This window comes from Chrysochloris asiatica, unplaced genomic scaffold, assembly GCF_000296735.1.
Source record: "Chrysochloris asiatica unplaced genomic scaffold, ChrAsi1.0 scaffold00050, whole genome shotgun sequence".
In the NCBI taxonomy this organism is placed as follows: Eukaryota; Metazoa; Chordata; class Mammalia; order Afrosoricida; family Chrysochloridae; genus Chrysochloris; species Chrysochloris asiatica.
The window spans coordinates 6794931-6809928 of record NW_006408568.1 but is presented as its reverse complement, the minus strand read 5'-3'; the positions used below and the strand labels follow the sequence as shown (position 1 = coordinate 6809928).

The 14998-nt window shown below is 49.7% G+C and overlaps 1 protein-coding gene across 1 annotated transcript in view; it reads right to left on the bottom strand.

Moving 5' to 3' along the window:
* Positions 1-14998, bottom strand: part of LOC102821797 (putative ATP-dependent RNA helicase DDX11-like protein 8-like) — a 33006-nt gene continuing 18008 nt past the window's right edge. The window contains exons 5-26 of the mRNA XM_006862773.1: positions 14793-14838; positions 13840-13947; positions 13541-13628; positions 12860-13068; positions 10524-10676; positions 9783-9829; positions 9375-9454; positions 8062-8106; positions 7876-7943; positions 6244-6282; positions 5910-6021; positions 5662-5787; positions 5052-5164; positions 2916-2988; positions 2568-2671; positions 1858-2007; positions 1576-1644; positions 1372-1472; positions 767-851; positions 433-511; positions 108-262; positions 1-30 (exon numbers count right to left, since the gene is read on the bottom strand). Coding sequence (XP_006862835.1) covers positions 1-30; positions 108-262; positions 433-511; positions 767-851; positions 1372-1472; positions 1576-1644; positions 1858-2007; positions 2568-2671; positions 2916-2988; positions 5052-5164; positions 5662-5787; positions 5910-6021; positions 6244-6282; positions 7876-7943; positions 8062-8106; positions 9375-9454; positions 9783-9829; positions 10524-10676; positions 12860-13068; positions 13541-13628; positions 13840-13947; positions 14793-14838 — 2080 coding nt within the window. The remainder of the gene's footprint in view (positions 31-107; positions 263-432; positions 512-766; positions 852-1371; positions 1473-1575; positions 1645-1857; positions 2008-2567; positions 2672-2915; positions 2989-5051; positions 5165-5661; positions 5788-5909; positions 6022-6243; positions 6283-7875; positions 7944-8061; positions 8107-9374; positions 9455-9782; positions 9830-10523; positions 10677-12859; positions 13069-13540; positions 13629-13839; positions 13948-14792; positions 14839-14998) is intronic.

The window sequence follows — 14998 nt, the reverse complement described above, 5'->3', positions numbered from 1 at the left end:
TCAGGAAAGGCTAGACTTTTCACGATGAAACTGCAGAGATACAGTTCAATGAGCAACTACATTCTAGGGGCAGGAGGAGGCCCCCAGTAAGGGAAAGTCAGAACTACCTTGCGCAAAGCAGCAAAAGCAGGGCCAAAGGTGACTTTGACCTCCACGCGGTCTCGGATCCAGGCTGGCAGCTTTGCCAAGGTAGGCGGGCGGGCATAACGCTGGTCCAGGAGCACAATGCTGGCAAAATCCTTCTGATGCCTGATGGCCCTGCCTGGTGGGGAGCAGAGACCACAGGTCTGAGTTAAGCCTGCCTCCGTGACAGTACACTTCTATTGTCTCCTTAGTCCTCGGCCCCTAGATTACAGATGACAAGTCCTCTACCCATCACCTCCTCACTCTCTAGCCAGCCATCTCTGAATGGCCAGAAGAGCTCCAGCTTACCTACAGACTGGTTGACGGCCTTCATGCACAGATTCTCCACCAAGGCCTTCCCTGGAGGGACCTGACCGGGACTTCTGGGCTGGGAAGGGTGAAGGACATGACCTATCAGGACAGTTTCTTATCTCCTGCCTGTGCCCCAGTTCCTCCTGAGAAAATGGCACTGCTAGGCTTCGGGGGCTGAATGCCAGCAGCTGATACACTAGGTGATATCATGGAGAAGACCAAGAGGTGCCTCCTATCCAGGCTATAAGACCTTGCTGTTTCAACCCAGGAGTGGCAGAACCCATCCTCTCCTGGCCTTATCCTTGTCCTTTGGGAAGCCGGAGGTACTCACAAGGGTCTGATCTAGGTAGGCCATCTTCTCTTGCAGCTCTGGAGACTTAATGTTGGGGTAAGGCATACCCACCATGACAACACACCTGGGGTGGAGGTACATGTGAGTGTAGATAGGACACCCCGGCTCAGGAGGAAAGACTGGTTCTACCAACCCTTCCCCAGTCCTTTCGCTGTGCTCGGGAGTTCGACCTCTCTCCCCTCATCTCCCTGCCACAGGAAAGTTTTTTTACAGCCAGGAGATCCAATGTAGGCTCATGAAGTGAGTCCTGATCAAGGTGGTTGTTGCTAGGTGACACTGAGTTGTTCCTGACTCAGAGTAACCCTATACACAACAGAATGAAACACTGCCCTGTGGCATCCTCACAACCGTTACACTAGAGCCCACTGCTTCCGTGCCCACCCATCTCCTTGGTCTTTCTCTTTTTGTCTGACTCTCCAGGGACTGGTCCCTCCTGATAGAGGCAGGTCTGTAAGGGGCAAACCCGGCATGGCTGAAACACTTCCCACACAACTGCTGGATCCTGAGTAGGGCGCCTGGGGCAGGCTCTGTAGATGATCCCCGTGTGCAGGTAGGGCCCAGGGTGAGAAAGGACCACCACTTACCGGCCTAGGTGGTCAGAGAAGTTGATCCCTTCACTCATCTTCCCCCCGACCACGGAGAGGAGCAGCGCCCCCGTTAATGTGCTGGATCCCTGGCTACAGCACTGCAGATATACCCAGGCCAAGTTGACAAGCTTAACTTGGAAGCCACCCAAATATTTTCAGCTGCCAACCCCTCATGTTCTCTGGACCCAAGGGCTCTCTGACCTTAATGCACTTGGAATATTCCATCAGCACCTGCTCCACCTGGTTTGCTCTCCTGGGTTCCTGAAATACCTAGTGATAAACAGATAGTATCTCCCAGAACAGGCTGCTGAAAGCCCGGGTGTTGGGAGAACCTCACGGTCAGAGGGCTCAGTAGCCAAGCGTTCGGAGGTGGTGAGGTGAGGAAGGAGCAAGAGCACCCAATTGGATGTATGTGAGAAATCCCAGAGATATTCTGGGTGCCACTGTCCTCAACAGTAGAGGCTCAGCAGAAGGACCACTCACCTTTTTCTTGATGGCCAGGCGGGACAGCAGGCCACTCTGTTCCCAGTGGGTGTGGACCTGGCGCAGGTATTCATAGGAGGGGAAAAAGCAGACTACCCCTCCAGGCACCACATTGCATAGATTACAGAGAATGCGACCTGTCTCCTCCATCTGTGACAGTAAGACAAGACATGCTGAAGCCTCGGGCTCAACACCAAGCACAGAGCCCCTGGGGTCACTCGGCAGGGGGAGGATTACAGGAAGGTGGCTCTACCAGGTGGGAATCCCCAAACACACCACAATGGTAACGACAGAAAACCTGCCATCGGTGCACCCAAGCCTCCCTTCTCCAATTCCCAATGTTCTTGATGGGCAGTTGGGGATCAAGCATCATCAATGACAAATCAGGGCCTGAAGACCCCAGGCATGCTCCCTGAGACTGGCATCTGTCCAGGGCCTGGGCTATACTGTCAAATGCCAAGAGAAACACAGCAATAGGACAGCTTTCTCAGGTCCTGAAGGGATGACCTGGAGTTTTTCAAGAAAACGTACATAGCAGCCTAAGTGGTGAAGGAAGTCGCGGCCTCCCTTGAGAAGCACCGAGGTCAGTGTCCATCCTGTGCTGGCTCTGAGATAGAAGCCCCCAGAACTGACTTTCTCTGCTGCCCCACTCCAGGGCCCTCAACTGCCCCAACACAGAACTGCAGGAGGGCACACTACTTGCTACTAACCATCTGAGGCAGCTCCCGTTTCTGGTATGTGAACTCTAGCTGCTGGTTGGAGGGCCCACTGCAGATGACGAGGGGCAAGATGCTGTCAGGGGGGATCACATGACCTGGTAAGATACCCAGTGAGGGATTCAATACTGGAGGTCCCAAATGTTCTACAAGATAAATTCCAAAAAGGGTCTCTCCCCAGCCCCATCTCCCAGAGTGGGAAGAGCAATTTGGATCACAACTCCAGCCTCTCTGTTTGCACAGTAAGCCTGGACAATGCTGAAAGCGGACTCATGTAGCTGGTAGGCAAGCATGGGAATACATGAATACCATGCTCACTCCACCCTGGACATGGACACTCACCACAAGAGAACTCCACCACACGCTCGGCTCCAACCCCAGCACAGGCCAGCAGCTGCTCCCGGAAGTCAGACACCTGCAGAGCACAACGTCAGGGTTTGTGCCCTCCCAGAGGGGCCTGAGGGCTAAGCAGATGGGGATGCTGAGGGGAGACAGAAGTCTTGAGCTCGGAGGTTGTATGTAAATACAATCTGAAGTCATCCAAGACCCCAGGTTTGACAAAAAAGGGAAAAAAAGCAAACTCTAAAATGGAAAACAAACTGCAACAAAAGGACCTACTGATTAAATCAACACCGTAAGCACCCAGAGAAAAGCCTAACCCCAGTGACTTTCCTTCCTTTGTTGTTAAGTGCCGTCAAGTGGATTCCAACTCATAGCGACCCTGTTTAGGGTTTCTGAGGAGTGGCTAGTAAGTTTGAACCACTGACCAGTGCTGATCCTACAGTGCCACCCCAGGACTCCTTAGTGACTACCTATGTGGGATCCTAAGGGCAAACAATAAATGTAGCAAAATAAAATTAAGTCAGTAGTTTCATTTTGTTAAGTACCATCGAGTCGATTTTGACTCATAACGACCCTGTATAGAATGTCCAAGGAACAGCTGGTGAGCTTGAACCACTGACCTTGCAGTTCAAACGACTTGGCAGTCTGACACATTAGCCCACAGCGCCATACCAGCTTGTCCCTGTTAGCAGTATATAAATCTGTTATTATAAATCGGAAACTATTTAAATAGGTTTCTGAGGAACAGTTGGTGAGCTTGAACCACCAGCCTTTCGGTCCAAGCCGACTTTGCGGTCCAGCTCCACACCAGGACTCCCAATAGATGACAGGGTAGAGCAAACAAATAACTATGCTAATGTAATATGAAACCAAAATGTATGAAACCACTTAAATGAAGAGAGATACAATATAATGTCACATAAACTGATTCTCTGATTTTGGTTTAAAAATATCAACCTGAATTCATGGTTTTTGAAACCACATGTCCTACATCTGTTTACTGAAAGGACCTGTAAACAAGAATTCAGGATCAATAGGAACACCCCAGCACCCAATTCATGGTTTCTAATTATCATTTTTCACTAAAAGCAATCAGAGCTCCTTAGAGAAATTATTGAGTCCAGATATGGGGCTAAGGAAGCATGAGGTAAGGCTGGAACATCTTGCTTTTTCAGGAATTCCACAAGAGAGCATTCAGAGACTAATGGGGCCGGCTCAAAGGACCTGCTGGTCAGCTTCAGGACCATCTGAGCGCCAAAATACTAGCAGCCCACTGTGAATCAGTTTAACTGAATGAATACATACCCAAGAGGGTAAGGGGCAAAAAAAACTCAAGAGGGGCGAGTCTCACACTGGCAGTCCAGGTCAGGAACCATTGGCTTTAAATTCTCAATAGCCTTTCACCCGTTCTAGGAGGTGACCAAGTAAAGAACCACTGTCCTGAGATTTGGCTATCTTCACCACAGTCTTATTTAAATAGAGAGAAAGTAGAAATAACCGAACTGTCTAAAAAAGAGGACTATTAAGTATAATCTACCCATGTAATGGATACATTACAGTCAAAGAATGTGTGTGGGGGGGGACAGATCCTCACTGATAAGGAAAAATATTTATGACACTTTGTTGCTGAGTGGAAATGAGCAAGTTCTAATAATACCTCCTTTTAAAATATGTATGTATATATGTAAAAATTATGCACAGGGAAAAGCTATTATAATGATGTACAGCAAAATGAATCTTTGGCTGATAGAATTATGAGCTTTTCCCTCTTGTTTTCGTTTGTCTCTGCTTCCTACAATCAAAATGTAATACGTTTCTAAATTTATTTATAGAAGGAGAAGGTTGGCACTTCTGTGGTGGGCGCAGGAAGGGAACGGGCACTGAGGGATCTAAATAAGAGTTTGGCACTACAGAATGGCTTGGTCTGGGAGAAGTGGAAGCCCCAAGTACAGGAATACTGTGGCAGTGGTGGTCTCCACACCCCCATACTGTCCCCCACCAGTTTAAAAGGCACAAGCAGGGAGACAGTGCAGCACTGCCATCTAGTGGACAATATGTGACCTGCTTAAGCCAGCCTTTTCCGGTCAGGGGGCCCACAGGACAGGGAAGAAGTGGGATGGTGTCTGGGGTCCTTACCGGTTGCATGGTGCCCCCTGCAATGACCACTGCCCGGCATTCCTTCACCACCTGGGCAAAATGCACAGCTGGATTCAGGAGCAAGAATTTGAGACTGCTCTGACTGAGGGTGCCTGAAGAAAGGACAGAAAGCTGACAGCTCCACAGGGAACTGGGGCGGGACAGTAGGGCATCTCCAGGTGCGTCCATGTAGGAGACACAAGATCTTATCACCCTCTTAAAATTAAATCTCCAGGACAAACCTATGAAGTGGGCAGAACTATCATCTCCATTTTCACATAAACAAACGGGTTCCCAGAGGGGAAGAAATTGGTCCAAATCACATAACTTGCAAGTGAGAGCGCCAAGATGCAAACCAAAACCCACCAACCCCAGAGCCCACAACCGAAGCCACTAAGCAATACTTTTCTCTCTTTTTTTCTTTTGAGAAGCTAGGAAAAGGTTCATTACTCACATACCAAGGCTTTCTGAGGCGTGCAGGGGCAGTAGGCTGGCTTGGGGCTTCTATGGTGGTTAGGGGTGGGGCTGGGGTGAGGGTTCTTGTGCAAGGTTTAAACATCCCCTGGTCCCAGAGGGAGCACCTATACTTCCTGATCAGGTCAGCACCTACCTTGGCGGCTCAGAATGACCCTGCCATCCTGGTTGGCTGTGGTGAGAGCTGAAAGGAAGCCTTCGATGTGCATCAGTGGAGAAGCAGGTCGTGGAGCCCCGGCCTCTCCTTCCTCTACTTGAGCTGCTACATTGAAGAGGAAACGTAGGGCAGGCTTAAAGCCCCTCTCCAGGGAAGACGGTCCACGTGTGAGGAGTGACGCTTCCTGCCCAGGGCCTGCAGCCTTGCCCTTCCATATCCTAACTCACCCTCGGTTACCCCGGGCTTCAGGCTCTGCAGGAAGTGCTGAAATCCAGTCAGCTTAGGGTGCTCCCTGGAGGAGGGAAGGACTGCTCCGTATCGTTCCGTGAAGCCGAAGAGCTGGATTGGGATGAGAGTGAGTGATGAGGACGAATGGACCAGTGGCTTTGCCAGGCCCCAGACACCTGAAACTTACTCCCATCGCCCTTCCCACCCGTGGATGTGGAGGAAACTGCAGACAAAGCGCCTCGAGTTTGACAGACAAGAGAGAAAGGCACTGTGAGGGCAGCCAGCAGAGGGGCTGTCGGATCCCTCTGCGGCCCAGGAGAATGAGGGGCGCACCTTCCTGCTGACCATGCTCTTTTCACAGTATCGCTGCACCTGTAAAACAAAACCCCAACGTAGACACATGTAAGAATCAGTCAAGCTGCAATCTAAATTTATCATCACCAACAAAATGATCATCTCCAACACCCCAGGGAGTAGGGCTCACTGCCATCTACTGAGGCCTCCTCTGAGCCCACTGTGTATGCTACTGAGGCCATGCCTCCTCCTCCTCAATCCACACCCAGGAGACTCTTCCCAGGAGACTCACTACATGCACCCCTCACAACCCTGCCTGTCTCTACAGGTACCCTACACACCTTAGGTCCCCTCTGCCTTCTTTCAAGGTGACAGCATCTAAGCTTAACCTCAAAGAATTAAGAGTTAAAAAAAACAAAAAACCACCACTCTATGACCAAACGTTTAGGTAACACTTGCACTTTTTCAGGGCAACTCTGGGTTACAATTTAGTTTTTCTGTACATGTTTAGAATTCTAAGATGATGAGTTTGAAAAGTTTTAAGGATTTCTTAAGTATGTCATCCTCCAATTAAGATTTACTAAATGGTATTTTATAAAACACATTAGAAGTGAAAAGGGAATGAAATTGAGAAAGCAGACAGGGGACGCAAGAGCAAAGGCACCTCTGCCCTGGCGAAGCAGCTGTGGAAACGAAAAGGGCACGATGAACCCACAAAGAATCCATGAGCTTTTAGTGAGGAGGAGTGGCTGACACATGGACACAGGAGAGAAGGGAATCAAAGATGTGACTTCCATTCCCAGCCTGAACGATCAGGGTCGCTACCACAGGGATAGTGGCCACAGTGGGGAAGTCTGGGGAAAAGCGCAGTGGCAGAATGAAAGAACCCAGCTCTCAAGTTGGTGCAGCTGGGTTCAACGCAGGCTCCGTCATTTACCACTTGTTCCTGTGTGGGTACTCGCTGCACGTCATTTTCCTGAGGTGACCTTTCTAAGCCCAGCTTACTGGGGAGCTACAGGCCCTGGCACAATGCCTAGAACATAGCAAGTGCTCTGTCAGTGAAGGCAGGTATTGTTATTTGTTGAGAATCACTCTTGTGGGGACAGTAGAGGTGGCCAGGTGGGGAGATCTGCACACAGCTCTGAGGCTGCAATTAAAGCCCATGGCTGGAGTGGAAAGGTGACAAGTTTCTCCGCTCCGACCATGCCCTCACCCACCTCAGCCCTGACACGGGGAGGATCTGGATCACTCTTATTAATCTCCTGCATCTGTCAAAAGCCTAGGAGAAAGCTGATGCCAGAGGGAAGATGAAGTAAGGCAGAGAAGAGGCCTGGGAGATACTTGTGCTTGCTAGGTGTAAAAGTGGAGTCCTGATGTAGCGTAGTGGGCTAATGTGCTGGACCACAAGATTGAGTTGAACCGCAAGGTCAGTGGTTCAAATGCACCAGCCACTCCTTGGAAATCCCTTACAGGGTTGTTATATAAGTCGGAACCGACTCAATGGCACAACAAGTATGAAGGTAGGCTCCCTCTCAGCCTCCTGTTCCCTTTCTGACAAGCTATGTCACACAGGGATCTGCTGCCATTCCTTCCTCAGTCTTACAATGCTCAGCCCACAGGTGATGGCAGGCATAGAGCGTTTCAAGTGCTAGCACAAAAGGAGAAAACTACCTTGAACAGATTGATGTTGTCGATCTGGCTCTGAAAGAGAAAGTCGTTGATGGTCTTCAGCTCTGTCCCTGAGGGCAAACACACAGAGGGCTTGAAATCCTGGCTCTCCAGACCTCAGCTTCCAGGTTTCAGGGTTAAACTGAGAGGGACAGATCTACTCTGGTCTGCTCAGAGCAATCCTCTTACCTGTCTGCAAGAGGCTCTGGGTGTTGGGATTTTGCTTAATGTTCCCTGAAAAACAAAAAAGTATTTCAGCATGTCAGGACAGTGGTTCCTCCAGTCACGCCCTAAGCCCCCCAAGAAACACCTCCCTGTCGTCTCACTTTACATGGTGTTCACCAAATAAGAGCACATCAACAGGAGTGTCTGCTTTGTGTTGCCACTCATAGCACCCAAGAACCTACTGAGAAGGGAGAAGGTTCCGGAGCACCTCACAGCCTGACCACCTGTTTGCACCTGGAGCCCAGAGACTGCCCTTTCCTTCTTCTACATCTCCTCTCAGGAGGCCGAGGCGGGGTGGTCCCCCACTTCAGGCTGGGTCATGGGGGCATACAGAAAGCAGCCTGCCGTGTGAAGAGCCAGTGGGAAACGTAGAGACAGAAGTGACAAGTACTTATGGGACAATCTCTCCACACAAATTCCCCAGTGGCTTTCTGGAGCTTTGTTGTTGTTGTCAAGTGCCGTTAAGTCAATTCCGACACATAGCGACCCTGGATAGGGTATCCAAGGAGCAGCTGGTGAGCTTGAACTGCCGACCTTGCAGTTCAAACAGCTTTGCAGTCTGGCGCATTTACCCATAGCGCCACACCAGGACTCCCTTCAAAGGGCTTTCCATACAATAAAGGAAAGGGTCTGTGGCACAGGGATCTGGAGCTAGAAAACCGCAGCCTCACCTTGTAGCTCCTGGACCATATAAGGCAGGTCAGTTGTCTGCCCCGAGCTTTCATTTTAATGTCCCCCACAAGATACCATGAAGGGCAATGTGCCTGGGCTGCTCTCCCAACAGGAGCAAATGAAACTGTGCTAAAGTGCTGTCCACCTGTCACAAAAAGTACCACATGGAGGTGGGATGCCAACAAGTCAGTTCTGACCCAGAGCGGCCCTGAATAGGATTTCTGAGGCTGCAAATCTTTATGGAGCAGAAAACCTCAACTTGCTTCCTGGAGCAGCTAGATGATTCGAAGTGCTAACCTGTGGTTACCAGTCCAACGCATAACCCCCTATGCTACTAGAGCTCCTTAAAATACTACATACCTGTATTATATTGTTAATACCACCTATGGTGAAGAGAAGGACCCAGAACAAGGGAAATAAACTAGGATTCTAACCAAAGGTTAAGGATCAGAAAACCCCTCTGAGTTATATAGAGCAAGACTTCCCTGAATTAATGACCAAGACGATCCTCGAGCACATCCAACAGCAGGTGTCCTAACTGGAGCTCAAGAAACAGAGCCGTGAGCTCAGCAGGCCAGGGGCTTGCATGTGGATGGCGCTCTTACCTCCCAGCACAGTCACGAACTTCTCCAACAAGTACAGGATCTGTTTGATGTACATCAGGTTCTTCGCCTTCAAACGCTTCCTGAGGAAAAGCCAAAGGACATCAAGTGGTAGGACTCCTGCTGTAACTTCCCCTGAAATTGCCCCAGGCGGAGCCCTTCCTGGCTGGTGCCTTTCAAGCAGTGACCAGCTACAAATATTCTCCCAGAGAAGGCTGGCTGTGACCCACATCCAGTCCGTGCCAAGCAGCCTGGGCCTCTGTGGGCAGCACCATGACGAACTGAGGAGATGGCATATTGGTCCTCTGTGCCCTCAGGCCGGTGACCCAAGTGCTTTCTCTACAAGGAGCCGAGAATGAGGATCCTTGAGACTCAGCGGGATTTTCCCTTCTACCTCGAGGGGCACCTCACCCGTATCGTTCCATATACTGGAGCAGCTGGGAATGGGCCTGGCAGAGCTGTGGAGAGAACACAGATGGATGAGGCAGTGGCCCTGGCTCTGGAAGAGCAGGCTGGAGTGTACCAGGGTACCTGAGGTAACACCCAGAAATGCCAGCCCAGGACACAAAGAGAAAAACCAAAGGGAGGACAGCGGGTCTAGGCTTTAAAGGAACATAGACTGAGAAAAGGGAAGGAGCCGGTTCTGGCAAAATGCCTACTATGGCTAAGGAAAAAGTCAAGATGTGAAACCTCTTTGATGATGAATCTCCTGCTAGTGTTCACTAAGAGTGATGGGTCAAGGTAACAATGACATACTAGCCTAAGGTCAACATCAGTCACTAGTCTGTAGAGGTGGGGGGTGGCATCTGGGCTTGAGGGCTAGAAACAAGCGGTCAATTCTGGCTCCATACTTATTTGCTGTGTGACCTTAGGACATCCCTCCATTAAATGCGCTCAGAGAAGTATGACAAATAGCACCTAAGCACGAGGGACCCTGCTTCCTTCATCTCACCCGCCTGGGTATGGAGAGCTGGTGAGTAACATTCTGGACTGGAGGGACTCGGGCAGACAGAAGCAGGGGACGAGCATGGAAGTGAGCCGCCCTGCCTGATGGGGCCCCATCATTCTTAGAGCGGTTGGAAAGCCACAACCACTACACCTTCTCCCAAGCCCGTCCTTTGCAGGGAACCAGGCCCTCAGAGGTCTACCTACCTGGGCGCCGCTAACCTCGGCACTGTGGATGCCAGTGATGGTATCAATTAGGTTGTGAGCCTCATCGATGATCACCACCTGGCCCTGCAGCCGGATGCCCGCAGCCTGCCGTGTGGCCGCGTGCAGCAGCATCTGGTAGGGCAGCACCACGAGCTGGAGGAGGAGACGGTGGAACCCTGAGCAGGGGTAGGACCCCCCTCACAGTAAGAGGTCTGTCTAGTCTTAAGTCCTGATGTGAACCGTTTCATTTCCTAGCTAGAAGATGTATAGTGAGAGTCAAGAGAAATCAAATGCACGGTCCTGTGCTTTTAGCAACAGACCCTTTCTAAAGGAACCCCAACTCATGCAAACACAAGTGGAGCTGCTATATCTGGGGTGGAAGGTATAGAAGGGTAGGAGACTGCAACCCTCTCTGCTTAGTTTCATTTATGCCCCCAAAGTACCTATTCCCTACCCAAGGTGTTCAAGGTCACTTCACACACTGTGAAAACCACTAGGTAACAGAAAACAACCTGGAATCTGGTCCTGGATCTGCCATTTCTCAGCTATGTGACTTTGGAAAAATCATATAACCTCTCTGGCCTGTTTCCACATCTGCAAAATGGACGTTTGCATTAAGGTGAGGGTTAGGGTTAGGTGGTGGTAGTCTGCTGTTTATCTGTTCTGACTCATAGCAATCCTGTAGAGGGTTTCTGAGGCTGTAAATCTTTACATTTCCCCCCCATGAATCCACTGGTAGATTCAAACTACTGACCTTGCAGTTAGCAGCCCATCACATAACCCATTATGCTACCAGGGCTGCTTAACAGTTCAAACCAACTCTGTGGCACTTAACAACAGTGTTGTTATGGCTCCACAGAATAAGCGCTGGACTGTGAACCGCAAAGTCAGTGGTTCAAGCTCACCAGCCACTTCTCAGAAGATGAGGCTTTCTGCTCCCATAATAGATTCCAAAGCCTTGAAAACCCTGTACACAGTCATTATGAACTGGAACCAACTTCAGAGCACTCAACAACAACAAACGGTGATATGAAGAGTTTTCAGTTAAATGAATACTGAGAACAACAAGTAAGACTGGGGACATAAGGGCCAGGCTGTAATCCTGGCTGCGTTCCTCACTTTCTTGGACCTCAGTTCTTCTGTGCAATGTGGATAATTGGAAAGTGCCTTAAAAATTCAAGATCATCAAGGGAGAAGAGCACGAGCAGAATGCAGGACCCTATCCAGAGAAGCAGCAACACCAGAGATGGAGAGAGGGAGCAGCTGAGGACTCTAGACTCATGGGAAGAGAGGAACTGAGAGAGCTGGTGGCCAGAAGGCATACTTGCAGAATGCGCCCTTTGGTTGTTTAAATTATCATATATTCTTAAGTGTGTTTGTGTACATCTTCCCACCCCCACAGAAACAGAAAAAGAGGGAATGTAAGCAAAACTGTTGAATAATGATGCATGGAGATTGTAATCACTGCAATGAAACAACAGTGTAAAGCATCGCAATGTTCTCCCATGTAAACGATCACTCAGTTCACTCAGTTCACAATAAAAAAAAAAAATCAAGGTCATAAAACTTTTAGTATTGTGCACATGTTCACCCAAAACACAGTAAAACATTAGTATTACAAAAAGCACTGTCAGTATATTTCATGATATCAGTGCCTAAGTGTCTAGCATTAAACTTGCTCTGTGGCACACAGGGTGAGGCGGGAGGTTTCCTATATTCACTGTAAGTATCCCCAGCCTCGCGTTCAGGGGAACACACAAAGGGCCCTTACCTCCCCTGTACAGTTAGTCCCTGTATATCCCCTGCACTTTACAAAGCTGCTCAACTTGCTTCTAGATGACACTCACGGCTCCAGGACTGAGCTCCAAGTCACTCAAATCAAGGAAGTGCCACCAAATGAGCTTCCATCTGGATCTCCCTCAGGGCTGTTTCTCTCTAAGCGGAACACTGGATGTGGCGAATCTAAAGGTGACCACTCTCGCCACGGCAGCATGTGAGTGTGCAAGTTGGGACAATCGATCTGAGAAGCAGTGTGGAAACACATCTGTGCTCTGGAGTTCCCTTTCGGCCTTCGCTCACTGTGGGGTCACCAAGAATGCACCCTCCTCCTAACTCCTATCACTGCCCCTCAACGATGCTCTGAAGCCCAGAGGCACTATGGGACCCAAGGGCCTCTTCCAACCCTATGTCCAAAGAGCGCATTGGGTTCTGTGCCATCAGAGTGCAGTGTGAGACTATCAGGAATAGTCTAAATACTGTGGGGGGTACCTCCCCACACCATGTCCCAAACCACTGTTAGAGCCAGGAGTTACTCCCCAGCCCCCTGGGGTCCTCACTTGGGCTGCAGGAATGGCAAATCGGCTCCCGTAGTAGGGACAGGCCTGTGCCTCCTTCCCCAGGGCCACCAGCTGCTCGATGTCCTTCACCTCCACTAGGACCTCATCCCGGAGGAGCTGCATCTGCTCGTAGTTGTAGAAGGGACAAGCAGCCTGGCCTTCCTGCCTTCTTCGCTTTGGCTTCTCTTCCTCTCCTTTGCTCTTCTTCTCTGAAGGTGGTATAGGCATGAGGGAAACAAAGGCAGAAAGAACAAAAACCTATGGGGTGGGATTTTGCAATGACAAGAACAATTTCCACAGGGTGGGGGCTAAAAATCCCTTCCAAGTACTGCTTGTACTGCTTGCTGTGGTCTCTGCAGCATTCTAGTACTTTACTTTGTTTGCTCTGTAAAAACCAAGGCAATCATCTCTAAGCCAGGGTTTTGCATTAGAATGACTCAAAAGCAAGGGGGAGGGTCTTTCAGCAAGAAACAGGGGGTTTGCTCTGCTATTATTTCTATTAAAATATCAATACTGGAAGATGGGCAGGTTTGGAAAATACCATTTTGATTTCCCCTGTCCCAGGTCCATCCCCACAGTGGTGTTTGGTTCCTTCGAGCCCATCCCATTCCCTTCCCAGTCCTGTCCCGAAGCCACATGACCACCCAGAGGCTCTCCTCTCCAACTCCAGGGTGATGGTACCATGCTTGCTTCTCTGCATCTCTAGGCAGCGGTCATTCATGAGCTGCGCAGAGCCCAGGCATTTCACATCTTTGTTCACACACAGGCTCTGCAGGACAGGAGAGAAAGAAAGGGTCCATGCAGGGCTGGCCAACTGACACACAAACCTCCTCCTCCTGCCCTCCCCCTCCTTCAAATGCCTCAGACCCATCTTCTTTCTAGACCTGGATGAGGAAAACAAAGGCCCAGGGAAATGGAAGTGGCTTGCCAAGCCAGGCAGCAGACTGGGACCTGGGCTGAGACACCCTGCTTCTGTTTACCTGCCGAGAGCCGAGGGAGACAAGTCGGGTTTCCCTGCCAAAAGGGCTCTTCTGTACCTCACGCACAAACTGGGCCAGCTGGGAGTGTGTCCGACTGCAGTAATAGATCTAGTCAGGGGGAGAGGGGATTTCAGAGACTAGAACTCTCCCATACAGTCTCCGTATATCAAGGAATGCCACCACCAAAGAGGCTGAGAGGGCTTGGGGCAAGCACCTCCAACTATATAAGAGAACTATGTGCCATAACAAACTTCATCTAATGAGGTCCCAGAGACTGCTCAACTCATCCTCAGCTCTAGAAGTTCAAGGAAATGCCCACAATGGTTAACTCCATTAGTCTTACTCAGTCTAGATTCCAACTGCTTCCAAGAGCAAGGTAATTTTCGGAAGGTGTATGTCCTCAAGTGGTGGTTCTTCACATGGCCATGACTCCTAACACATTGGGGAGTATGTGTACATATGGGGTGTGGTAGGGAAGGGTCATCTCACCAACAGCCCCCATAGGGTGTTGAGGATGGGCAGCCATAAAGCAGGAAGGAGGCCAAATAGTCTCTTTCTGCTCCCAAGAGTGAGAAGAGAAAAAGAGACAAAAATAGAAGGGGAAAAAGAAAAAACAAAAACAAAAACCAACTCCTACTATCAACAACAACAAAAACCTTACATGAATAAAACCAGTATTTTAAAAACAAACTTTGTGAAGTGTCAGAACCATACATGCCGTACAGAACTCCATGTCAATGAACATACAAATGAGGAGAAAGCTAATGTGCCATCAGTGGTTCAAAGGACAAAGAACTCTGACTGTCCTACACCCACACACAGCACCCCATACAATGGAGAGAGGCCGCTGAGTGGCAGGCCCACAGTGCGGTGACTTGCCCACATTCTCCCCAGAGGCAGAGAGCCCTGGACTCGGATCAGTCACAGAAGTAGCCAAGGACACAGCATCTTACCTTGGTTACATGCTCTTCCTCAACATCATCTTCCTCCTCATCCACTCTGAGAGGAAAAAAATCAATCAATCAAAGAAAAAAACATTTTTCTTCCCTCAGCAAATTTAACTCAAGTAAGAAAACATTTAATGACCACAGGTCACCTGCCAGCGAGTAGCCCTGGACAGTCAGTAAGAAACACAGAGATATAGTCCCTCAGAAGCCAG